The sequence below is a fragment of the Galeopterus variegatus genome, unplaced genomic scaffold (genome assembly GCF_000696425.1).
Source record: "Galeopterus variegatus unplaced genomic scaffold, G_variegatus-3.0.2 Scaffold228, whole genome shotgun sequence".
NCBI lineage: Eukaryota > Metazoa > Chordata > Mammalia > Dermoptera > Cynocephalidae > Galeopterus > Galeopterus variegatus.
Genome location: NW_007726339.1, coordinates 203088 through 228920, shown reverse-complemented (window position 1 = coordinate 228920; position 25833 = coordinate 203088). Strand labels below are relative to the sequence as shown.

General features: G+C 48.4%; 1 protein-coding gene across 1 annotated transcript in view; it reads left to right on the top strand.

Annotated features, from left to right (window-relative positions):
* The first annotated feature begins 4900 nt into the window (after window positions 1–4900).
* POLE (polymerase (DNA directed), epsilon, catalytic subunit) overlaps window positions 4901–25833 on the top strand; it is a 50181-nt gene continuing 29248 nt past the window's right edge. Inside the window, exons 1-22 of the mRNA XM_008566169.1 lie at window positions 4901–5003; window positions 5659–5739; window positions 6135–6179; window positions 6313–6405; window positions 6706–6860; window positions 8149–8290; window positions 8423–8503; window positions 9646–9753; window positions 10072–10182; window positions 10459–10544; window positions 10781–10900; window positions 12451–12583; window positions 12754–12867; window positions 13196–13408; window positions 13753–13860; window positions 17689–17817; window positions 17895–17997; window positions 18092–18238; window positions 18572–18717; window positions 23166–23314; window positions 24447–24539; window positions 24669–24813. Of these exons, the coding sequence (XP_008564391.1) occupies window positions 4929–5003; window positions 5659–5739; window positions 6135–6179; window positions 6313–6405; window positions 6706–6860; window positions 8149–8290; window positions 8423–8503; window positions 9646–9753; window positions 10072–10182; window positions 10459–10544; window positions 10781–10900; window positions 12451–12583; window positions 12754–12867; window positions 13196–13408; window positions 13753–13860; window positions 17689–17817; window positions 17895–17997; window positions 18092–18238; window positions 18572–18717; window positions 23166–23314; window positions 24447–24539; window positions 24669–24813 (2577 nt within the window). The 5' untranslated portion in view covers window positions 4901–4928. The remainder of the gene's footprint in view (window positions 5004–5658; window positions 5740–6134; window positions 6180–6312; window positions 6406–6705; window positions 6861–8148; window positions 8291–8422; window positions 8504–9645; window positions 9754–10071; window positions 10183–10458; window positions 10545–10780; window positions 10901–12450; window positions 12584–12753; window positions 12868–13195; window positions 13409–13752; window positions 13861–17688; window positions 17818–17894; window positions 17998–18091; window positions 18239–18571; window positions 18718–23165; window positions 23315–24446; window positions 24540–24668; window positions 24814–25833) is intronic.

Sequence of the window (25833 nt, the reverse complement as noted above, 5' to 3'; positions counted from 1 at the left end):
GAGGGGCTTGGCGCCTCCCCAGAGTCCGGGCGGGTTAGCAGCGAGGCGTCTCCTCCGCCTTCTCTTGTCTCCCGCAGCGCGCGGGTCGCTCGCACGTGCGCCGCTCGGTTCCTTGCGAGGCGGGACACTTGCTCCAGTGGTCATAAGGGTGGGTCGCGCAACTGGCCACTCAAGTGGTTTTTCGTCAGCAGGGGTTCATCCTTGCTTTTCACGCTATTGCTATTCTTTCTTCAGATACGTTTACGCTTCTCCTCGGGTCTTCCACACAGTGTGTGCAATAGGTAGAGTCAGGGTGGAGGGAAGAGTCAGGGAGGAGGGAACGGAGGGTCGGGACCCTGCAGATTCGCTGGTGGAGAGCAGTGAAACCGAGCTAAATGTCAACGCGATTGGGTGTGTGGCCTTCGTTTGCCTTAGGAAGATATTTCAAAGTGCAAAGGCTTTTTACTGACACTGAACCCTGAACGAGCTTCTCCACAGAGGAGAAATTGGGTGATTTGCTGGAGAACAACGGCAACGATAAGGACAGCTGACAGCTATTGGGCTAAATGCTTAATATGCACAGTCTCATTAGTTCTCATGGAAAACCTTTAAGATGTAGGTGCTATTATTACTTATATTTTACACTCGAATCTGGGGCTTGGGGATGTGAAGCGATTTACCTGGTTTCGTAATTGCAGGACATGCTCCTCTTTCCCTTCACTGCCTTGTCATGTACTCAGTGGTATCCTTGCAGCAGTCGGAGGGCTGTCGTAGCCCCCCCCACAAATTAAGTAATAGCTTTTAACTTTTGCTGTATGTTCTCAATGCTTTACGTGGATCAGCTCATTCAATCCTTACAACAGTCTTATGAGGTAAGTGTGCCACCATGAAGCAGTAGATAGTGGTAAAGGGCACAGGATGTTGTGCCTGGGCTGCTTCTGTGAAGTGGGGATACTCATGGTTCCCTTCACAGAGGCTGTAATGAAAATTGAATGAGAGCATATGTGCAGAGTACTTGGACAATGTCTGTGATGTAGTAAGTAACCAGAAAATGGTAGTTACCTTTGTGACTGATATCCCCATTTTTCACATTTTGTACTATCAATGGATAGAAAGTGGGATATGCAGCTTAGAGAAAACAGTTTTGGGAAGGAGACGTGGTCCAAGTGAGCAGCTGGGGTATAGGCATTTGGAGGACTGCAGTACAGAGGGCTCTATGCCTCATAAATAGCACTTCATTTGGTCTTGCTTTTGGTAAAAGATCTGGACCTCAGACTGAAGCTGTGCTCTGTAGCAAGGCCTGGAATATAGTTTTCCTGTGTTTTCTATTAAAGGTGAATCCAAATATTTTAGAGATTAAATGGTCATATAGTATGGTGGTGTATCAGTTTCCTATTGCTACTGTTACAGATTACCACTTAGTGACAATACAGACTTATTCTCTTTACAGTTCTAGAGGTAAGAAGTCCTAAAATCAAGGTGTCTACAGGGTCATGTTCCTTCTGTAGGGTGTAAGGGAGATTCTGTTTCTTTGCCTATTCTAGTTTCTCGAGGCTGCCTTGGCCATCTGCATTCCTTGGCTCATGGCCTCTTCCTACACCTTCAGAACCAGAAGCATTGCATCTCCAATCTCTCTCCGCTTCCCCTCCCTGACTCTGGCCCTTCTGCCTCACTCTTTTTTTTTTTTTTCCTTCTTGTAATGGGATCTGAATTGCCTCACTCTTACAAGGATCCTTGTGATTACACTGGACCCACCTAGGTAATTCCCATCTCAAGATCCTTAATTTAATCCCATCTGCAAAGTCCCTGTTGTCATGTAAGGTAACATTCATAGGTTTTGGGGATTAGGACATAGACCTCTTTGGGGGCCATTGTTCTGCCTACAACAAGTGGTTGTAATCTTCTGTAAAAAGTAAGGATCCTAATCTTGGAATGTGGTCATTTTGTTCTTCAGATGGAGGTGACCCAAGGAATACCTTCAGGCAAAGGAAGGTTTTTCTTAAGAAACAGTTCTTTCCACTTCTGCTTATAAATTAATAACTCGTGAAATGTTATGGTAATTAAGGACATGAATTCTGCACAGGCTTGGTTTAAATTTTTTTTAATACTTTAACTGGTTCTATTTTGGATATTTAGCATATTTAGATGTCTTCCCTTTTTATTTTATTTTTTTCCTTTTATAAACACTTAAGATGAACATTTGTGTGTAAAAAATAAAAAAGTTATTTCCTGCTCATCAGTTTCCTTGGCATAAATTCTTAGGGGTGGAGTTGCAGGGTCAAATGATACAGCAATATTTTAGAAACATTCTCACCTATGGAGAAACCTGATAGTGTTTCAGAAATGGAATGTTCATGTTGTTTCATAAGGAATTGTGGTATCCTAGGAAACATAGCAAGTACCTAGAGTGAGATCCTGGGAGATGAGAGGTAGAGGGAGGGCAGGAGTAAATATCTCAATAGCTGGGGAGAGAACACCTTGGAGAGACCTGGGTTATGGTGGAGAACCCACATTGTCCTGTTCAGAAGAACCCATGAACAGCCTGTAGGGAAGCATCGCCCGGGAGCGCAGTCTAGCAAGAGCCAGAACTAGGGCATCTGCATATGCCTGTGTGGCCAAGGCCAGGAAGCAGTCATGGGCGTGTGGTAGCTTCCGCACAGGGATTATATACATGCTTACTATGTCCACTTAGCCTGTTTGTCTGCATATGACTAAACGTGTGTATTTTGTCTGCTCGTTGCTTTATAAAGTAGCTCATTTATTTACATTAAGACAAAATGGCACAGAATATTGGTTCTTAGCTTACATTTTTGAGGGATGGAGAATACACTTGGTTTAGGAAATAAATAGGCCTTCTGGCCAAAAATATAAAGGCTGTAGAATCTCAGAACCATGGTTTAAAGAAACTAGCTTTTTTTTTCTTTAAAGTTGGAATGCTAATAAACAAAAGGATTTCTCTATTTTGAAGACAGGTAAACTAATTATTCTGGTCTACCCAGGTGAGATCAGAGCTGTGGAGTTAAAAGATTGTGAACAATTTGGGGAGAATCTGAGCTCTGGAGTCAGCACAGGTTTGGATAGTTCTCATGGTGGGAAGTCTTCTTGAGTATTTAAGATTTATGCTAAAATCTGTTATTCCCATTTTTATCCATATTTGGTTGTACTGACATCTAGATCCAGGCACTCCAGAAGGATATGTTACATTTTAAAGATGTAGTTTATTTTGCTGCAGCAGGTGTTTCTTTAAACCCAATTAGCTCATATGCAATTGATAAATAAGGGAATGATGTTGGTAAAATGTGAAAACTGTATTGGTTCATTTGCAAATTTCCCTAGGCGAGGGGAATCATAATAGAGGAATAGAATTATAACCTTTTATAGGAAAGGAAGAAGCTCTTAGCTGGGCTGTTGCACGGATATGTATCCTATTGGTTCTATTTTAAGAAAATTTAATATGAGTGCCGGCTCCTGTCCTCCCTCTCTAGAGAGGCGTACCCTTGGCCTTGCATGATTCTCAGCCTGTGGCAGGGTGCTCTTTTCTCCTATGGTCAGAGGTCATAAGCTAGCATCTCCATTCATTTACTTTTGTGCATTTAAAAAAAGAAAACAAAAACACCTTTTTTATTTTAAGATAATTGTAGGTTCTTACACACTTGTCAGAAATAATACAGGGAGATCCCGTATCCCTTCACCCAGTTTTCCCCAGTGGTAACATCATGCATAACTAGAGTACAATGTCACAACCAGGAAATTGACATTGATACAGTCCATCGACCTTATTCAGGTGCACCAGTTTTACAAGCAGTCTTACACATGTATGTGTATTTAGTTGTATATAGTTTTATCATGTATGTTTGTGTGATTCACCAGAATCAAGGTGCAGAGGAGTCTGTCGCAAGGACCCTTGTGCTACCCTTTTATAGCCACAGCCACTTCCATTCCTCCCTTTACCCATCCTTGATAACCAGTAATCTGTTCTCCATCTCTATAATTTTATTTCAAAAATGCTATATAAATGGATTCATGGTAATTTTGGGGAGCTGGCTTTTTTCACTCTGCGTAATTCTCTTGAAATCCATCCAAGTTGTGTGTATCGACAAGATTGTTCCTCTTTATTGCAGAGTAGTATTCTGTGGTATGGGTGTACCACAGGTTAACTATTCTGTTGAGGAAAATGTGGGTTGTTTCCAGTTTGGGGCTATGAATAAAGATGCTATGAACATCCATATGTAAGTTTTTGTATGAACATGAGTTTTCATTTTTCTGGGATAAATGCACAGGGTTTATTTACATGCTTACCATATCCACTTAGCACCTCCTGCCTGTTTGTCTGCATCTGTCTAAACATGTGTATTTTGTCTGCTTATTGCTTTATAAAGTAGCTCATTTATTTACATTAAGACAAAATGACACAAGAATTGGTTCTTAGCTTACATTTTTTTTGGGAAAAGATGACCGGTAAGGGGATCTTAATCCTTGACTTGGTGTTGTCAGCACCACATTCTCCCAAGTGAGCTAACCAGCCATCCCTATTTAGGGATCTGAACTCGCTTAGCTTACATTTTTGAGGGGTGGAGAATACACTTGGCTTAGGAAGTAAAGTTTTTGAGCATTTTCAGTATCCCAAGAAGCAGCAGTGTCCAGCCCCACTTGCTGTTTTTCTTAGAATTCTTGTTACAAAATTGAATAGGCTTTGAGGGGCCTGCCGGAGTTGTATTTTTCCCATAAGTCCTGTTATTTTAATGAGCCTTTTTGCCAAACTGCAGGTTTTGCAGGGATGCATATACCATATTGTATGGGAGACACACTGGTGGTTTAAGGGTTTTGGGAGTAAGTGGTGTCATGAACAGTGAAGACTGGCTTCCCTTCTGCTTTCACTCAGGGATGATGGCCCCTCTTCCTCAGTCTCAGCGCTCAAGCGCCTGGAACGGAGTCAGTGGACGGATAAGATGGATTTACGGTTTGGATTTGAGAGGCTAAAGGAGCCTGGTGAGAAGACAGGCTGGCTCATCAACATGCACCCTGTAAGCTCCTGCGCCGTTCCTCAGGAAGGCAGCCCCACCCCTTCTTTTTGTCACATAGGCCTTGTCTGAGTTGTAGGTAATGTGTGGGGGACACAGGTGGGAGGGTTGATGGTTTGTGGCTCTCTTCTTTCCTCTCAAATGTTGAGGGACACACAGAGGCCACTGTGGGATGACTAAGGTGAGGAGTGTCCCTGTAGCCATCAAAATAAAGCTTTTGGGCTTGTGAAAGAGAAATCCCTGTTCGGAGTCTGTTATGATGTGATTCTTGCGGATGAGGCTGGTGGTGGTTATGCTGGGGTGGAGTAAAGAACTAGGTGGGAGGGTTTTTGCTTTTAATGTGCTCAGTTTTCCAAAGAGTAGAAGGAAAAGGGTCTTAGGGGCTGGCCAGTTGCTCACTTGAGAGCATGGTGCTGGTAACACCAAGGTGACGGGTTCAGGTCCCCTTACCAGCCAGCCACCACAAAAAAAAAAAAAAAAGGAAAAGGGTCTTAGGGGCTGGCCAGTTGCTCACTTGAGAGCATGGTGCTGGTAACAACAAGGTGACGGGTTCAGGTCCCCTTCCCAGCCAGCCACCACAAAAAAAAAAAAAAAAGGAAAAGTGTCTTGTACTGTGTAGAAGATAATCTTCTGCCCATGTTGGCTGATTCTCTTATAGACTGAGATTTTAGATGAAGATAAACGCTTAGTTAGTGCGGTGGATTACTACTTTATTCAAGATGATGGAAGCAGATTTAAGGTAAGCCCCTGGCTCTACGAAGCTAGAGCCCGGTGTGATGGGAGTAGCTGAGTCCAAAATGTGGAGTGTTCAGTTAGCTTTGTGACTATTTGGGAGAGGTGAGGGGTTCCCAGACCTCAGCTGCCTGCATCCTGTTGGGAACATGGGCCTCTGGGAGCTGCCTCAGCTGTTGTGTGAGATGTCCTGAGAAAAGCTAGCTCAGGAAGACTCTGAAAGGTGAGCAGTGCTGTGTCCCAGATTCTAGCCCTGATACAGGTGCAGATCCTAATTTCCTATTGTGCAAGGATGCATCAGATCTAGGCTGCTGGTGGGTTATAACAACAAACAGTCTGCCTTCACTGCTGTCTCCCTTTTTTCTTTTTCATTGTTCCTGGATGGGTGGGCGACTCTTGCAGGTGGCCTTGCCCTATAAACCATATTTCTACATTGCAACTAGAAAGGTAAGTCTTTGTGTTGTAGAATCAGGTCAGACGACCTGTGCCTCATTCTGTGGTGGGCTCCTGAACTGGGAAATAGGCAAGGAAGGAAATAGTTTTTCTAATGTAAAGTCCTTCCATTCTGATCCTGATTTAGGGTTGCGAGCGAGAGGTGTCATCTTTTCTCACCAAGAAGTTTCAGGGTAAAATTGCAAAAGCAGAGACTGTCCCCAAAGAGGACCTGGACTTGGTGAGTATCACCCAAACCTTCTGGGGATAGGTGAGGTGGTGTCCACACTGTCTATGGCAGGTGAGATTAGAAGAGGCAGAAAGGCAGGGTGTCTTTTGGTGGGGGCAGTGTGGATGCAGGTTCTGGGGACTATCTATAAGGTCCTCCTCAAAGAGCTCCAGGGTGTCAGCTAGTACCACATGCAGAGTTGGACAGGGTGCTTTTGAGGTACTAACTCTGTTTGCTTTTAAGTCTAGTTTTCCCTAATCAGTAAAGTCCTGTTCTTCTTGAACTCATGAGCATGATCTGTTCACTTTGTAGCCAAATCACTTAGTGGGTTTGAAGAGAAATTACATCAAACTCTCCTTCCACACTGTGGAGGACCTTGTCAAGGTGAGGAAGGAGATTTCCCCTGCTGTGAGAAAGAACCGGGAGCAGGACCACACCAGTGACACTTACACAGCCATGCTGTCCAGGTGAGCTTTGTCTCATGTGCTGGGCACCAGCTTGCTCAGAAAAACAGTATGGGAAAGTGGCAGGAAAACTCACCACCTTAATGATGGCTCTGCTTGACCACCTTCGAGCAAGTAGATAGAAATTTTTGTATGTTTGTGTGAAAGAAACAGTAGCTTTTCAGGTTGTATTTTATTTTTTATTTTAGCTCTTCCTCTTCTCTTATGTAGGGGGTGGATTTGTGGCTCTAAAATTGAGTTGCTGCAACAATAAAGACATTTTAGAGAAAGAAAGGTCCTTCATCCCACCACCTTAACACAGTCCATCTACAAATTTTATTAAGTGCTGAGATCTATATAGCATGTTTTCTCCAGAAAACCTTGGGTATTGTACAGAGAAGCTTAAGTATAGAACACCAAACACTTTGTCAGATGTTCAGGCATCAGCAGTAATAGGAAGCAAGGTGAGAGATTAAGAAGAGAAAATCTCGGTTAATTAAGTTTGGATGACTTCAGAACTAACATATTCTCAACAAAAGAAGATCAATTTGGGACCCTGAACATTTCTGCAGTCCTTCCCCTGACTCTGCCTTCCTCAGCGATGCCATAAATTACTTTTCAGAATAATGTAAGGTGTAATCAGAATGAGGCCTGAGCAATCTCTCAGACTTATTGGCTGTCTTTTTCCCCCCTTAATTGTCCATTCAGTATTTGAGCTTAGTTAGCTACTAGTGGAGTGAATATTCTGGCGACAGAGATTTCCTGCTTGGATATGAAAGAATAACTGATATGAAAGAATTACTGATACAGAAATAGTGAACATTTACCAGTCACTTTGCTGTGTATCATGCTGAGTGTTGTGTGAGTGCTGCCTCACCCAAGGGTGGGCCACATCTGCAGACACAGCAGAGACCCCACATGTAGGCTGTGGGAAGCTGGGATCCACTCTCTTCAGCCCTGTATGATATGATCTACCGAGTAGCAAAGGGGATCATGGCAGGGACAGGCCCTTCTAGGCGCTCTCCTGACCAGCACTGCTGAGAGTTTTCTTTCTTTTTTCTTTTAACTGAGGTGTAACTCACATCACATGAAATGCCCACATCTTAAATGTACACTGAGTTTTTTCGGGTCTATGGCCTGTTGATCAGGTAGAGTGACCATCCAAGGCCATCCTTTAAGAAAAGACCGCCGTGCTCGTCACAACCACCTTAATTTACCTTTTGTTTTTACTCAGCATGGACTCTGGTCTTTACCACCTCCAGCACCTAGCAGAGTATAGTTTTGCTAGCTGCTCTCTCTTTTTATTTCCCAGTGTTCTGCAAGGGGGTGGTGTAATTACTGATGAAGAGGAAACCTCTAAGAAGATTGCTGACCAGTTGGACAACATAGTGGACATGCGCGAGTACGATGTCCCCTACCACATCCGCCTCTCCATTGACCTGAAGATCCACGTTGTGAGTGGGTGGGGGGAGGGCAGCCGCTCACGCAAAGTTCCTAACAGCTAGGAGATGATATTTATGGATATATCCGTAGAGAAGTAGACTTCCCTGGACATAGAACTCTTTAACACGCTACATGTCCTGCAGGCTCATTGGTACAATGTCAGATACCGAGGAAATGCTTTTCCAGTGGAAATTGCCCGCCGAGATGACCTTGTAGAAAGACCTGTAAGTACTGCTTGCATTTCCTCCATCCTAAAATTTCACTTTGTTTTTTGGAGAGATCAAATTCAGTGCTGAAAGGTGAATTTGATTCTGAGATTTGTTTGCTTTTTTTTCCTCAAATACTTTTTTTTTCGTCTATTGGCCAGTATGGGGATCTGAACCTTTGACTTCGGTCTTGTAACACCATGCTCTGACCAACTGAACTGACTGACCAGCCCTTCCTAAAATTTTTTTTTTTTTTTTTGTGACCAGTAAGGGGATCGCAACCCTCGGCTTGGTGTCGCCTGCACCACGCTCAGCCAGTGAGCGCACTGGCCATCCCTATATAGGATCCGAACCCGCAGCCTCGGTGCTCCCAGTGCCACACTCTCCCGAGTGAGCCACAGGGTCGGCCCCCTAAAATATTTTTTTAAAATAATTACAGACGTAGAATTTTTCTCATCAGTTCCTGATGAGAAATTATACCTGAGAGTATAATTTCATTTTGCATGTACACGTTACCCTGTGACATCAGTAGTTGAGCTAGGTTGGGCTGGCCAGTTAGCTCAGTTGGTTAGAGCGCAGCCTTGTAACACCAAGGTGAAGGGTTCAGTTCCCCATACCGGCCAGCCACCAAAAAAAAAAAAAAAGTTGAACTAGGCTGGATTTGAACATTTGAGGGAAAGCTGTGACTCTTTTTGGATAATTGATAGCAAAGTGATATGGTGAAGAATGGACATGTGACTGGAAGGTCTTAAGTCAGGTATGGGTTTGTGATATTGGGAAAGTTTTTTACTGTTTTCTCATTTCCAAGATGAAGATGTCAGCTCTATCCAAAATCACCTGTCAGGGTTGTCACAGATGTCAGAATGAAGTGCTGCATTTTAAAGAGCTTTGAGCCCAAGGCATTCTGTAATATCAGACTTGTCCTGTGGTCAGGTGCTCTAGCCTTCGTCTCTCACATGCTTAAGTGTTCATAACATCAGTGAATCGTGGTATTCTTGATGTAGGTCAATCAATCCGTAGGCACCCAACCCAATTCTTTTAGAGTCTTTCCACTCTTTTGGCAACCAGAGATGGAGCAGGCCAGCAGTGAAGTTCAGGGAGGACTGATGGGGTGTCAGAGCTGGTTCATTGCCAACCTCATGATGCATTTGTTCCTGCAGGACCCTGTGGTTTTGGCATTTGACATTGAGACGACCAAATTGCCCCTCAAGTTTCCTGATGCGGAGACAGACCAGATTATGATGATTTCCTACATGATTGATGGCCAGGTGAATGGGGTAGCTCCCTGGGATGGGGACTAGGGGCCCCCAAACTAGTGCAGCATCTGCCTGTGGTTCGCAATTGTTGGTGAATAATGAGTGAGTGGAGTCCAGGAACATGAGCAAGCAAGCTGTTCCGACAGCCAGCCATCCTCCTCTTTCTCGTAAATTCAGAATATTTGGGGTCTCTTTTTGGGAAACTTGAGCTGCCTTCACATTGCTTCAGGGTTCTTTTTTGTAGGGGTCTCCAGCGGAGTTTGTGGGCAGGGCAGGGAGGTTGTGTCCTGGCCCCACAGCCTCTGACTCGTGCTGCTTCTGAACTTCCAGGGCTACCTCATCACCAACAGGGAGATCGTTTCAGAAGATATCGAGGATTTTGAGTTCACCCCTAAGCCAGAGTATGAAGGGCCCTTTTGTGTCTTCAATGAGCCCGATGAGGTAAAGGAGTGTTACTTGGGAAACTGCCCTGGTATTTGGGATGAAGTGGGAAGAGTCAGCATGCTGATTCTTCTAAGGCTTAGGGCATTCATTCAGTTAGAAGTGCAGTTTGAGAGCTTCATGTCAGGGTACAACCCTTTTGTGGCAGAGAGCTGGGTGGGGCCTGAGGATAAGGGCTGGCATGAGGTTGCTCATCTGAGCTTTGGGACAGGTGTTTGGAAATCACTTGAAAAAGAGAGAACTAAACCTCTGACTGCTGTGGTTTGTTACGTGCAGATCCATCTAATCCAGAGGTGGTTTGAGCATGTCCAGGAGACCAAGCCCACTGTCATGGTCACCTACAATGGGGACTTTTTTGACTGGTGAGTCTAGTGTCTTACTTGTAACTAAGTGTTTGGCAGGGGAGGGGTTGGGGGGAGGTTGGCTTGGTGCCATGAGCAGGTTTCTCATTCTAGTTGAGAAGAAGGCTGATGTGCGGAGTTGCTGGATTTACTCTGGTGTCTCCTGGGAGCAGTCTTCCCTGTGTCCACGAGAGGAAGGGAGAAGGAAGTAGAGATGCACCTATCCCTGTTGCTTGTTTGTCTGCTTTTGTCCCCAGGCCATTTGTGGAGGCCAGAGCGGCAGCTCACGGCCTGAGCATGTACCAGGAGATAGGCTTCCAGAAGGACAGCCAGGGGGAGTACAAGGCACCCCAGTGCATCCACATGGACTGTCTCAGGTAGATGCCACAGGCTTGTACGTGAGTGCTGAAGACTCCCTTCTTCTGCAGGCTGGTGCTGTCCACGTGTCTCTTGTGGGAAGAGGGTGGCTTCTGAGGAGCAGTTCTAGGACACCTGGGGGACAGCAGTGAACATTTTGGCGGGGCCCATGGGTGTGGCATTATCGTTTGCTAATCATTCATTCAGTCAGCAGACACCATTGAATATCAGCTTAGGGCAGGGGTGGAGGGCCAGACCAGAAAGAAACTGGCAGAGGGAGGTCCCAGTGCTGGGGGAGCTCATGCAGGGAGCGAGGCAGCTGGGCTGGTCTCACAGGACAGGCATGGGTTCTAGGCAGGAGCTGGAAGACTCCAGGCTGAGGGATAAGTGTGTGAGGTTGCTCAGAAGTGCGGAGGGTGTTGTATTTGGGGGTCACTGGACAGGTTTGGGTGTGGAAGTGCTGAGAGAGGAGGCTGGAGAGGAGGTGGTTCTCCAGGGCTTCTGTGCCAGGGTGGCGGTGAGTTTCATCTTGACTTGCATGGATGCCAGTAGAGCGGATGAAGCCTGACCACATTTCTGTTTAGCTCAGGTGCTGCAGCCTGTGGGTTGGGAGGAGGCCAGGATGCTGGGGGTCGGTTCATGGTATGACATGGGGACAGTCTTTGTCAGAGGCAGGGATGGGGGATGAAGAGAGCAAATTGAGTGCGCGCCTGGGGGTCTGTGTGCTGTCAGTCGAGACTGGGAATAGGGCAGAGAATAGGTCTGAGGTGGAAAGTGATTTTGCCACAATCGTGCTTGCCCAGAAGCCCCACCCATGAGAAGGGGCCCCAGAGACCCTCAGCACAGTGACCTGGCACCTCAAGGCTAGGTTTGGGCTTGCATCATGGATTAGGAGTTACCATAGGTCTTCATAAAAGCCATGGTAGCCGATGAACTCCTAAGATGAGAGGTGAAGTGAGGGGAGAAGAGGGCCAAGGACTGGTCCCCAAGGCACTGCAGGGGGAGGCAGACCTGGGGGAGGGGGAGGGCGGCTGAAGGCACAGAGAGGCCTTGGGAGGTGGAGACTGGACATAGACACTGGGCAGCTGTGGTTCCCAGGGGAGGTGTCAGTCATGGGGCTGGACAGACCCTAAGGGCTGGGGGGATGGCAGGCGGTGGAGGTGGGTTCCAAGGGGAGGGCAGGGGCCTTCTTTGAAAGAAGGGGTGGACTTGAGTGTTCCCCTGAGAAGGGACAGTGTGAGGAGAGGGGAGAGAAGCCCAGTGTGTGGTTTACAGAGTGAGGGGTGTGGAGAGGCCCGCAGATGTGGGATTCCTGCCACTTGCATTTTTATTTCTTGGAAACAAGTGACCAAGTCCTTTGCCAGTGGTGGGTGGTGAGGTGAGGGGCTCAGAGGACCAGTTCTGGCATTTCCTTGCGTCTTGTGGGTAAGTCTGTGAGATGAACTGGATCTAGATGAAGGGTTTCCGTGTGGGGCCTCCGTGTGTGTCTCCTGGGTATCTGTCAGGACCCTGCATCTTTCATTGTCCTGTCGTTGTGCCGGTTCTCACAAGTTCTTGCTCTCCTTCCCAGGTGGGTAAAGCGGGACAGTTACCTTCCTGTGGGCAGTCATAATCTCAAGGCAGCCGCCAAGGCCAAGCTGGGCTATGACCCCGTGGAGCTGGACCCTGAGGACATGTGCCGCATGGCCACCGAGCAGCCCCAGGCACGTGAGCCCCGCCTGGCCCTCCAGTGCTGCCCCATCCTGCACCTGTTCCCCTCCTGTGAGCCCATGGTGGCTGGCATGCTGGGCCTCCTCCTGTGCTGTGCTTCTGTGCCTCCCATGTTCCCTGAACCCTCCATTTTGATGGCCCTACTCTCACATTCTCTCCTCAGACTCTGGCCACATATTCAGTGTCTGACGCTGTTGCCACTTACTACCTGTACATGAAGTACGTCCATCCCTTCATATTTGCGCTGTGCACCATTATTCCCATGGAACCTGATGAGGTCAGTGTCCTGCATTCTGGTCACTCTTCTTCTGGGCTCTGCACCATTCTGCATACACTGGTGCAGGGCCCAGAGGCTGATGGTCCTAGGAGGGCTGGTGCTGGAGGTGGCAGTGAGTTTGCTGTGTGATATCATTGATGTCCTTCAGGGAACCTGGGGCCACCGTGTGGGAATAATCACAGGCTGAGTGACAGCTGATGATCGACGTTGTAGTCAAGTTCAGATGTCTTTCTGGTGGTTCTTAGACTTGACCTACAAGTCAGGGCCACTGGTATATGCTGTGGGAATGCAGCTGGTTTTGGTTCAAAGCCTTGTGTTTCTCCTGCAGGTGCTGCGGAAGGGCTCTGGCACACTGTGTGAGGCCTTACTGATGGTACAGGCCTTCCATGCCAACATCATCTTCCCCAATAAGCAGGAGCAGGAGTTCAACAAGATGACAGATGACGGCCATGTGCTGGATGCCGAGACCTATGTGGGGGGCCATGTGGAAGCCCTTGAGTCCGGTGTCTTCCGCAGTGACATCCCCTGCCGGTTTAGGATGGTGTGCCTCCTTCCTGGGTCTTCCCTGAGACTTGGCTTCCTCCCAATCTTGTGCCATGGTGGGCCCAAAAACCACAAGGGGCTGAAGTAAAGCCCTTCTCCGCTGTCTCCCATAGGGCCCCTCTCCCTTTGAGCCTGGCTAGGGTGGAGCTCCAGGGGGTGCATTCTGGGCCTCAGTGCACTTCAGAGTGAGCCTGTGGGTCCTTCTGGAGTGTTCTCTGACACATTCTGCCACATAGTGCACAGCAGGGCTCTATGCGTAGCCGCAGCACCACACCTGAGGCAGGCTAATATGAGGTGTGTTTTCCCATCTAACTTGTGTTGTCTTATGGTTATTTGCTCTAGAATCCTGCTGCCTTTGTCTTCCTGCTGCAGCAGGTAGAGAAGACCATGCGCCATGCCATCGAAGAAGAGGAGAAGGTGCCTGTGGAGCAAGTCACCAACTTTGAAGAGGTAACTGTCGAGGAGGCAAGATACCTTTCCTCACAGGCTGCCTCTTTAGCACATTTATTAGGCACCTACTGCGTGTGGGGCTGTGGGCGGAGACAGCTGGCCCAGGGCCATCATGGTTGTGGTGCATGATGCTGTCTCCCGAGGTATGAGGATGTGGGGTGTGGGCTGCTCCGAGATGCAGCCATGGTGTGAGAAGTCTCTGGCCTGTTCTGAGGCATTTGGACTTTGTTTTGTTTTGTAATGGAGAGCCATTAGAGGTTTTTTATTTATATGTTGTTCAGGAGACTTTAAAATGATGACAGTAAATTCCTACAAATGTCAGAGTAGAATAGGGTGACTGTAAAACGCATCAGATAATGGTTGGAAAGCACTATCACGGTGCTCATGTGACTGCAGATCCAGTGTTTGTGGGCTCCTTGGGATGTGGTCCATCGCAGATCTTTCTGTCAGGCACTGCTCTACACAAGAGCAAGTTCAGTGGAGTTTTTGACAGTTTCGGTATTGATGTGAAGAAACATCTTGTAATAGATTCACTGGGCAAAATTCAAAGGAGTGTGTACTTGCTCTTTGCAAACTGTAAAGTGCTATTTGGATGTTGTCAGCTACAGCTATTATTATACCTCAACTCTCAGTGAAATAGTCTGGAAAGACAGCCTAGTCTGAATAACAAATATGAGTTGAAAAACTTCTCAGAAGGAGCAAAGATGCTACTTAAGGTCTGAAACAACGGAATGGGCCAATAGAGTGAGGCCCGAGGGGGTAGGTCCAGGGACTGCAGGCTTCCTGGTGAGCTGGAAGCTCTGCAGATGATAGTCGGTCTTGTTAGCTGTTCCCCAAACCCCACAAAGTGTTCTTTAATGGGAAGCCCAGGGGGACTTTAAAGATGAGGGGGACAGGTTCACCTTTGTGTTGCTGTGGTGCAGAGGGTGGCTGGGGGGCATCAGGTGGGCCTCCCAACAGCTTGGGCGGGACCTCACAGCATTTCAGAACATGCGGCTGTCAGGTGGGAAAGGACTGAGTGGAGATTATTTTCCTAATTGGTTTGCCTAAAATTCAAGTAGAAACAATAAGCATTAATGTTTGTGCTGTTTCCTGTTCTATGTGATAGGTGTCATTTCTCATAATCGTTTGTTACAGTTTTAGGTGTGTTTTCTGTTTTTTTTTAAACTACTTTGTAGTGTTTTAAGGATTTTTTTTTTTTTCCTTTTTGTCTTTTTTCGTGACCGGCAACGGATTGCAACCCTCAGTGTCGCGCCCGTACCGGACCGGGACCGGCAACGGGATCGCAACCCTCGGTGTTGCACCCGCACCTTGCTCAGCCAGTGAGCGGCCAGTCTGTACGTGGGATCCGAACCCTCGGCGGGAGTGCCGCCACGCTCCCAAACGGCGCACTGTAGCAGTGCGCCACCGGGCCGGCCCCAGGATTTTTTTTTTTTTTTTTCCTTTTTGTCTTTTTTACTGACCGGTAATGGGATCGCAACCCTTGGTGTTGCGCCCGCACCGCGCTCAGCCAGTGAGCGGGAACCGGTCTCCACATGGGATCCGAACCCTCAGCGGGAGCGCCGCCACACTCCCAAGCGGTGCACTCTCCGGTGCGCCACCGGGCCGGCCCTTAAGGATTTTTTTAATGCGAAGGGTAATTTTGTGTTCAAGTGATTTTCTAGTAAGACTTTACCAAGTTTAATGGGTTTTTTTTTTCACTCTAAATTTAATATTTTGATAAAAACAATGGCTATCCTTATGGTTAACTCTTTTCTTCTGGTAAATTTTTTGCACTATTTAGATGTCTTTAAACTTTTTTTACTCTTCAGTAGCTAAAGCAGGGCTTGGCAAGCCAGCAGATGGGGCCTGTTTTTATCAAGTGGCAGCAGCAAGCTAAGAGTGGCTCTTAGAATTAAATTTTCTAATAAATATTATTAGATTAACTCCTGGATATAGCAGTTCTCAAATTTTTGTATTGCATCTCTTGGTGTTGCATGCATTTTGTACAAAATGAATTTATCAAGTAAGCACATACCTAATGTTCTGATTTAATGAGGTATTTTGTTTTGGGGAGTGAATAAAAATATGTGACTCTGAGAAGCCTGTTTAGCTGCAGCCTTACCTGGTTTCAGTGACTGGTTTTATTTTTGTTTTTAGGACAATGTTTTAATTTCCAGAAGCTCCACTGGTTCTTTTTAAAATCTGCTTTGTTTTCAAAACTATGTTGTTTTTCTATTCCTGTGATTTGGGATTTTTTTTCTTTAGTATTTTTAATATGCTCATGTTAGTGTGTTCAGTCCAGGGGGTTTATTTCTGAAGTTCTGGGGTCCCCGCTATGCTTGGTCATGGTGAGTGTTTGCTCCCATGCATTGTGATTCTGGAGTTTGCTTGGGCAGTCTGTTGGGAGCCGTCAGGCGGCTTCCCTTTTGTCACTGCCTGGCCCCATGGAGCGTCACTGGCTTGACTTGGGGATTCCCAGACCTTGTAGAAAATATATGTAAACCAAAATCTGTTAGAGGGGTGCTTGTGGAAGACTTTTTCTTCATTCAGATGCAGTTTGTTGAGCAGACTCTTTCTAGTTGTCCTTTCATGAAGGTGGCCTTTGAGAGTCCTGCCTTTGTTTGGGGCTCTGCATCTCACCTCGCTGGGTGTGCAGTTGTCTCTCCCCAAGGAGGTGAGAGAAGGTGTGCAGAAAGTGCCAACCATGCTGGCTTCAGAAAGGTGTGCATGGCTGGCCCTCAGCCAGCATCTGGGAACTTGGGTTACAGGAAATTTCCTGACATTCTCTGAGGCTGTCCCTGTCCCTGTGTTGTTTGCGTGAACATTGTGGTTTATGTTGAGCATCTGCTTTCCTCTGGGAGTCTGGAATTTGGGAATGTACCAGGCAGAGGTACCTGCATGACCAGACCCAGTAAAACCTCTGGGCACTGGTAGACACACGTGATGTCACCATTTGAAGCTGCAAGAAGAGCATGTGTCCTGGGTGACTCCGTGGGTGGAGGACTCTGGAGCACATGCCTGGCTCCCTCTTGACCTCACCCACCCTTTCTCCTTTGCTGACTGTGCTCTGCATCCTTTGCTGGGGTGTGTCTTGGCTGTGAGTCCCCCACTAAGGACACAGGGTCCAACTCCCACCAGGGCACCCACCATGTCAGCTAACTGCTCTGGTTTTGAGTTTGTGCACTGCTTTTGCACTGTGGGGATTGTTCCTTGCTTAGAAGTTCAGCTCTGCATTTGCAGGGATAGTTTTCATATTTTTTACAGGATTTTGAGGTGTTTGGTATCTGGAGGGCTTTTAGGCTAACAGCTCAACCCTTGGCTGGAGAGAGAAGTCTGATCACTGTTTTATAAAGTGCTACAGGAGACAGTTCCATGCAGGGGCTCAGAGCATAGGGTTTGGACTAAGAAGGAAGGTCTGTCTCACAAGCCCATGCTAACCTCGAGCCGTCTTGTCCCTCAGGGACTGTGTGTCCTGCGCTTGGCACTGCATCAGCACCCGAGGTGCACCCAGGAACAGCGGCTACTGATGCTCTGGCCAGGTCCCTGCGGCTCACTGACGGACAGGCCACACCTTTCATGCCATGTGGGGGTCACAGGTGGAGGTCTGCAGCTCGAGCCTGTACAGTTTTCTCCCAGCTTCGATAGTTCTCTTGGGGTAGAGGCTCTTGCTTCCATTGGTGCTGTCTTCATTTGGGCTTTGCTTTTCTGGCAGGCATCACACATATCTGGCTCTCTGTGTGGTGGCTATTGGGCCACCTGGGACCAGTGCTGCTATCTTGGTTACTCTGGGCAGTTCCCAGTTTTTACCTTGGCTACTACTTCCATTCATTTGCCTTTTCTCCACAGGTGTGTGATCAGATCAAGACCAAGCTCACTTCCCTGAAGGAGGTTCCTAACCGAATTGAGTGTCCCCTCATCTACCACCTGGATGTGGGGGCCATGTACCCAAACATCATCCTGACAAACCGCCTGCAGGTGAAATGTACTTCCCACATCAGCATTGAGGGATGCTCTGTTCAGACCCTAATTGCTTTCTCTCCGTGTCCCCACAGCCCTCTGCCATGGTGGACGAGGCCACCTGTGCCGCCTGTGACTTCAACAAGCCTGGAGCAAATTGCCAGAGGAGGATGGCCTGGCAGTGGAGGGGCGAGTTCAGTGCGTGCTGGCTTCCCAGGGCACTGGCAGGAAACAGGTGGATCTGTTCCCACCTGCTGTTCTTCTGAAACTGCCCCTGTCGCCTCCTTCCCAGTGCCAGCCAGTCGCAGTGAATACCATCGGATCCAGCACCAGCTGGAGTCAGAGAAATTCCCCCCCTTGTTCCCAGATGGGCCTGCTCGGGCCTTTCATGAGCTGTCTCGTGAGGAGCAGGCTAAATATGAGAAGCGAAGGCTGGCAGGTGAGCATGGCTGGGGCTCTCTAAATGCTGCACCTCTTGCCCTGGCCTTCTGTGTTCTGTCTGGGCTGGGCTGTGCTGGCGCATTGCAGGATGGGGTCAGCAAAGGTTAAAGCAGATCATGACCTGTCTTGTATCACTGTAAGCCATGTTCTTCATACAGGGTTCCTTTGTTTCTCCTTTCTCGGTGTGGAGGAACTAAATTTTTCTGTGGTCTTGAAGTATTCAGCCTATTCATACCCAGAGCTGTCTTTTTCTGAAATAATAAACTAACAGCATACCAGAGTTTTCTGCTCCTTGGTCTCATGAAACTCTTCCGCACTCAATTGAGCACAGACTACTGCCGCAAGGCCTACAAGAAGATCCATGTCACCAAGGTGGAGGAGCGCCTCACCACCATTTGCCAGCGGGAGAACTCCTTCTATGTGGACACAGTGCGTGCCTTCCGGGACAGGCGCTATGAGTTCAAAGGACTGCACAAGGTGAGGGCCGAGGGGCTCCTGTGAAAGTGGGGCCAGGTGGGGTTTCTGGTGAGAGGATCCCTGCTCAGCTCTGTCTCAACATTCCAGGCCCCCAGGATATGTTGGCATCTCTAGCAGCTCAGAGCTGGCATGTGCACTCAGACAGTAAATGCACATTTGTTTTTTTTTTTTTTCTTTTTGTCTTTTTTTCGTGACCGGCAACGGATCTCAACCCTCAGTGTCGCGCCCGTACCGGACCGGGACCGGCAACGGGATCGCAACCCTTGGTGTTGCTCCCGCACCTCGCTCAGCCAGTGAGCGGCTGGTCTGTATGTGGGATCCGAACCCTCGGCGGGAGCGCCGCCGCGCTCCCCAAGCGGCGCACTGTAGCAGTGCGCCACCGGGCCGGCCCACATTTGTTTTTAACTCTGAGAAACTAAAGGCCAGAGAGGAAGCCTGAGGCCTCAGGACTGTTCTGCATGATCATTTCTGAGATGATTGTTTAGAGCAGGGTCAGCAAACTTCAGCTGGGCAGGCATCGTGACCAAGTCTTGGAGGAGTTCACTGCATTGGCTTCTGTCTGGCTGCTTCCCTCTGCACTGAAGGGGAGCAGTTTCAACAGTTGCAGAGGCCTCACACCTGCAGACTCACCTTCTGGTCTGGGAGTTTGCTGACCTCTGATTTAGAGGAATTAGGGTAATGTTTTTACCAGTATATTTCATCTGGTAAGAACAAGGAAAATACACAGGGGTACCTCAGTTGTAGTATCAAGAGGTAATGGTTTTATGTTTAGTCAAACCAGTTTTTTCTTTTTTTTTAAAGGTTACCGGTAAGGGGATCTTAACCCTTGGCTTGGTGTTATCAGCACCACACTCTCCCGAGTGAGCCATGGGCTGGCCCTCAAACCAGGTTTTTCCTGAGAGACTTTCCTTTCCAGCTGGACTTGGAAGGCCCCTGCTGTGTAAATCTGGCAACCTTGTTCCTATTGTATCAGCTTTCTTTTTTTTTTTATAGTGGTAAGACATATGTAGCATGAAAGTTACTGGTTTTTAAGCGCCCCGGTCAGTGGCATTAAGTGTATTCACACTGTTGTGCAGCCATCACCACCATCCATCTCCAGAACTTTCCATTTTACCAAATTGGTCCCCATTGAGCACTCACTCCTCATTCTTCCTCCCCAGCCCATGGCACCTGCCATTCTACTTTCTGTCTCTGTGAATTCCATTGCTCCAGGGACCTCCTATGAGCGGAATCATGCAGTGTTTATATCTTTGTGTCTGGCTTATTTCACAAAACACAGTGTCTCCAGGGTTTATCCACACGTAGCATGTGTCAGTACTGCATTCCTTTTTCTGGTAGGACGATATTCCACTGTGTGGATTCACCACATTTTGTTTATCCATTCCTCTGTTAATGGATGCTTGGGTTGTTTCCACCTTTTAGCTATTGTGAGTAATCCTGTTGTGAACGTGGGCTACAAATCTCTCTTCCTGTCCCTGCTTTAAATTCTTTTGGATATATACCCAGAATTAGAATTGCTGGATCATACTGTAATTATTTAACCTTTTTTTTTTTTTTTTTTAAAGATGACTGGTCAGGGGATCTTAACCCTTGACTTGGTGTCAGCACCACGCTCTCCGAAGTGAGCTAACTGGCCATCCCTATATAGGGATCCAAACCCGCAGCCTTGGTGTTATCAGCACCACCCTCTCCCAAGTGAGCCACGGGCCGGCCCTCTTTGTTTATCTTTTTATGGAACTGTCATTCCATCTCACTTTATTTTAATTAAGCAATTACTAAATTACTTGTTCATCTGTCTCCCTCATCAGATAAGCGCTAAAAGTGAAGTGACTGTCTCTTTCTTTAGAGTCTAATGGAGTTCTTGGCACATAGTAGGCACTTAAAATAAGTACTTAATTTTTATTTTTTTTTAACGTGACTGGTAAGGGGATCTTAACCCTTGACTTAGTGTTGTCAGCACCACGCTCTCCCAGCTGAGCCACGGGCCAGCCCTTTTTTGTTCTTTAAATACCAAGTGTGTTAGTTCATTTCTGTTGTTTAGAGAACAAAGTAGGTAATTTTTAAGGAAAATAAAGAAACAATTTATTTCTTACAGTTCTGGAGGTTGGGAAGTCCACAGTCCATTGGGCTGCTTCTGGTGAGGGCTGTCTTCTTGGTGGGGGAGTCTCTGCAGAGTCCTTGTGGTGACCAGGGTGTCACCTGGTAAGGACTGAGCCAGAGCACTCTTACGTACTCATTTGCTGTCCTTATGAAACCCCCAGCTCACAGACAGGCCGAGCTTCCCAAATCAGCTCCACAGGCTCTCCTGCCGCATGTGGAGGAGGACAGACGATTGTGGGGAAAGGAGACAGAGCTGACTCCCTGAGAACCCACTGAACCATTAACCCATTAATCCAGGAATTGATCAACCCATTCACGAGGGCATAGTTCTCATGGTCCAGTCACCTCCCCAAAGCCCCACCGTTCAATTACCATATTGGAATTAAGTTTGGACCTGAGCTTGGGGGACATTGAAGCCTTTAAGTTATTTTCTTATGATAGCTGGGGGATTTGCTGAAACATGTGTGGCCTTCTCTGTTTCTTTATTGATCTCCCTTCACCAGGTCCTCCCAAGTAGCTCTTGTTTCCCTGAGTCTGGTGGCAGCAGACAAACCTGGCTCCTCCATCCCAGGACGCTTTGGCTCAACACAGCCAGTCGCATGATCAAAACTGGCAATGCGGCATCCCCAGCCCTGCACAGTATGTGTTAGCTGAGACTCATGTCATTACATCCTAACCCCTTGTGGTCCTTCAGCTCAGCTCTGCCTCCTTCCCCCGTAACAGTTCGTCCTCCTCAACATGAGGCAGGAGAGCCTGTGGAGCTGACTCGGAAAACTCAGCCTATCTGTGAGCCTGAGGGCCAGGTGGTAAGAGGGGCCCAGGCCCCTCAGCTGGCACCAGGGCATTGCCAGGACGCAGCAACCAGGGGCCAGCATTTGTGATCTGTGGGCTCCTATCGGAAGCCTCTCATTGCCTCAAGACATTTGTCGAGGGCCAGTTATGTGCCAGACACTGTTCCAGCTGCTGGAAACAAGTCAGCTGGGGCAACCAGAGGTGAAATGTTTGAGACAGGAGAATGTCCAGTGACTGACCACCTGACAGCACCTCACTTAGCAAACAGTGGGAGAAGAAGTGTGGCTCCATCAGCAGCTCCACTTCCCTCAGCAGTGTTAAGTCCACTTTCTCTTTTTTTTTTTTTTTTGTCCTTTTTGAGACCGGCCGCACCGCGCTCAGCCAGTGAGCGCTGTGAGCACACCGGTCATCCCTATATAGGATCCGAACCCGCAGCGGGAGCGCTATTGCGCTCCCAGTGCCGCACTCTCCTGAGTGCGCCACGGGCTTGGCCCTTAAGTCCACTTTCTTAGTGAGGTAGAATTCACACAGGGCGAATTTCACTCTTTTCAGGCATATATGATTCTGTGAATTTTGATAAATGCATACAGTCATGTAACCACCACCACCACAGTTAAAAACACACCCCACCCCAGTGCATTTGGTTCAGATGTCCTCTGTCAGCTTTGCTGTGTCCAGCATGGCAGGACCTGATGAGTACTTGGGGTCCATCAGTACTGACCAGTGGACACAGTGTTGTATAAGGATGTGGCCTCTAATGGCACACACTCTGCTTGTTGCCGTGAGCAGTTCCCCAGATCTGGTGTTGAGAAGCCCGCAGCTCAGCCTATTGGGTGCATCGTAGGACTCTACCAACAGCCAGGAGGCCTCTGGCTGCTCCTCAGATGTTGATTTCCTGTCTCTCCAGCTTGTTTTCAGGCCTGGGTTCTGTCCTGGGGTTGAAGGTTGCCCAAAGTATGAGCTAAATGGATTGTTGCTGTAATAGATTGTTTTCTCCTAGTCCTTGGTCTCACAGAAGTAAAAATGTAATGTTCACGTGATCTTTAATGTTCAGAGCTCCTTTGGGGACATCGGCTTTATGTGGGGCAGTTCTAGGTTAAAGGTGGCTTAGGACATATGAAAGCCCAGCACAGCACATTGCTCTGGACTGGCTCCTGGGGTCAGGGGATGTGGCCGACCCCTACGTGGGACATTCTGGGGACAGTTAGGGAAATTTGTATGTGGACTCTAATATCAATATCCTATCCATGTTAAATTTCTTGGTTATAGTAGCAGTACTGTGGTTATATAGGGGAATGTCCTTGTTCCTAGAAAGTGTGCTGAAGTATTTAGAAGCATCAGGTCATGATACCCACAGCTTTCAAATGGTCTGCTAGTAGAGCGAGGGAATATTAACAGTTAGCCAGTCTAGGAAAAACATGCAGTCTTCATTGTGCTGTTTTTTCAGGTTTTCTATAGAGCAGAAATTTTTCACAGTATTAAAAACCTGGGCCACTGGCTTTGTGAAGTGTAGGATGGAAGATCCCATGAGGTGCTCAGTGTCTGTGTGGTTACAGGTGTGGAAGAAGAAGCTTGCGGCGGCTGTGGAGGCGGGCGACGCAGCGGAGGTGAAGCGCTGCAGGAACATGGAGGTCCTATATGACTCATTGCAGCTGGCCCACAAATGCATCCTCAACTCCTTCTACGGCTACGTCATGCGCAAGGGGTGCGGAGGGGCTGAGGGGCTCGTTCTGTACCTGTGGGGTGAGCAAGTGGCTCAATGAGCTTAGGGGCCTCCATGGGTGACTGGGTCAGTGTGTGGTGGGGCCGGGAGCCCTCAGGCCTGGACGAGGGGATGACGAGGATAGGGTGGGCTGGGAAGTGGATGCGAGTGGGAGCCAGGCCAGCTGGGGGTCTGAGGCATCCAGGAGAGATGCGTGCTTGAGCACACTGGGTGTACTCGTTTGAGTGCTGTGGGGGCGTGAGCTGCTGGTCTGCTGTACATTTGTGGCACGTGTCAGCACTCAGCAGTTGCGAAGCAGCCCTGTGTGTATGCTAAGCATGGGCAGAGGAACAGCCAACAAGGGGCATGGGGGAGCTGGGGGGTCTCAGAGCCCAGATGGAGACTGTTCTCAGGAGGAAAGAGTAGGATGTAGGGTTGGGCGATATAGGGTTGGGTGATGGGGACAGGGCATGAGCTGTGTTTGTTGGACGTACGGCAGTTGGATGTGGCCTGAACAGGGCAGGGGTCTAGTTGAGGTGTGGTGCTGGGGTTGGTGGTGTGGAGGGCGAGAGTCGGCCAGTAGGGTGGCTCTCGGGAAGGGCCATGTGCAGGGCTGGCCCTGGGGGTTGGGTTTAAGGGAGTGCTGTTTGTATTTGTTGTTGATACTTACTGAGAAGCTGGAGCATGTTAAATGCTGCCGGGCAGAGTGTGGAGAAGGAGAGGGTGGGCCATGGGGATCAGGGCCAAGCCCTGGAACAAGAGCAGCAGGATGACAGTCAGGTGGGCCGGCGGGGACCCAGGTGAGAATGGGGTTTAGGAGGAGGTGTGCAGCAAGTAGAGAAGGCACGAGATGGGTCTGGGGTGGTGTCGAGAGTCCTGGGGCTGCAGGTGTGAGCTGATGTGGCAGCACACCACATCCTTCCAGAACTTTCCAGAGCCATGCTTGGCACCCGGAAGTAGGGACAGATGTGTCCTCAGGACAGATCCAAGTTCCATCTTAGTTCTATCCTGCTCCAAACATGTTTGGCTGCTTCCATGGTCCCTTCTGGGGGTCCTTCCCTCTCCCCTGCCTTTTCTCACTTCCCTTGAGGTGAGCCTGGTATTAGCCTGCCCATCGCCGTGGCTGTCCTTCCAGGGCGCGCTGGTACTCCATGGAGATGGCAGGCATCGTCTGCTTCACGGGAGCCAGCATCATCACCCAGGCGCGTGAGCTCATTGAACAGATTGGGTGAGTGTGCGTGCCATCCACAGAGGGCCTCCCACTGGGAAAGTGTCATGGGGAATTGATGCTTGGTTCTCAAGTCTGTGGGACCATGGCCCAGTGTCCAGGAGGCCTCACTCCTCTGCTCCTCTGAAGGAGGCCCTTGGAGCTGGACACAGATGGAATATGGTGCATCCTGCCCAATAGCTTCCCAGAAAATTTTGTCATCAAGACAACCAATGTGAAGAAGCCCAAGGTGACCATCTCCTACCCTGGGGCCATGTTGAACATCATGGTTAAGGTGAGTCTGGCCTCTGGGGCCTTGGGCCTGGCCCTAGCATGCCCACCTTCCTGTTTTTTTTTTTTCCGTGACCGGCAACGGATCGCAACCCTCAGTGTCGCGCCCGTACCGGACTGGGACCGGCAATGGGATCGCAACCCTCGGTGTTGCGCCCGCACCTCGCTCAGCCAGTGAGCGGCCGGTCTGTATGTGGGATCCGAACCCTCGGCGGGAGCGCCGCCGCGCTCTCAAGCAGCGCACTGTAGCAGTGCACCACCGGGCCGGCCCGCACCTTCCTAATTTCAGAGCACACTGGTCAGCCATTCAGATTGCTTTTTCTATAGTCTGAAGATCTGTGGTCAAACTGCTGGGCTCAAAAGTCACCAAGTGAGGGAGCTGGCCAATTAGCTCAGATGGCTCGAGTGCAGTCTTATAACACTGAGATCACTAGCCAGCCACCAAAGAAAAGAAAAAGAAAAAGTTAAGTGAGTTCTGCTGCTTTCTCCTCAGCACAGCACCCAGGCTTTCTTGCTTTTGACTTTATATTTTGAAATAATTTCTGACTTATGGAAAATTACAAGAATAGTGCAGAGAATTTCTATCCACCCTTCAGTTTGCCTCCCCTGGTTCTAACATCTTACTTAAACCATGGCACAACTGTCCAAACTGAGAAATTCACGTTGGCGCCCCCCCGTTACTAACCACAGACCATGCGGATTTTCCCATTTTACTGCCACAGTCCTTCCAGTGTCCCGGATCCCAGCCAGGCTCTCTGGCCACATCAGGTGTTCTTGGTCCCCTCCAGTCTGTGACGGTTCCTTGGTCTTTCCATGTCATCAGGACCTTCATGCTTTGTTGACTGTCCCCTGGACTGTCCCTTGATTTGGGATTGTCTGTTATTTCTCATTATTGGACTGGGGTTATTTAGGTTTTCTTGGAGGAGCACCATAGGGTAACAGGTCCTCCTGTCACATTTTCATGGATATGTCCACTGATCAGTGTTTGTAGTGAAGTTGGGGTGTTGGCCCAATCACCAGATTG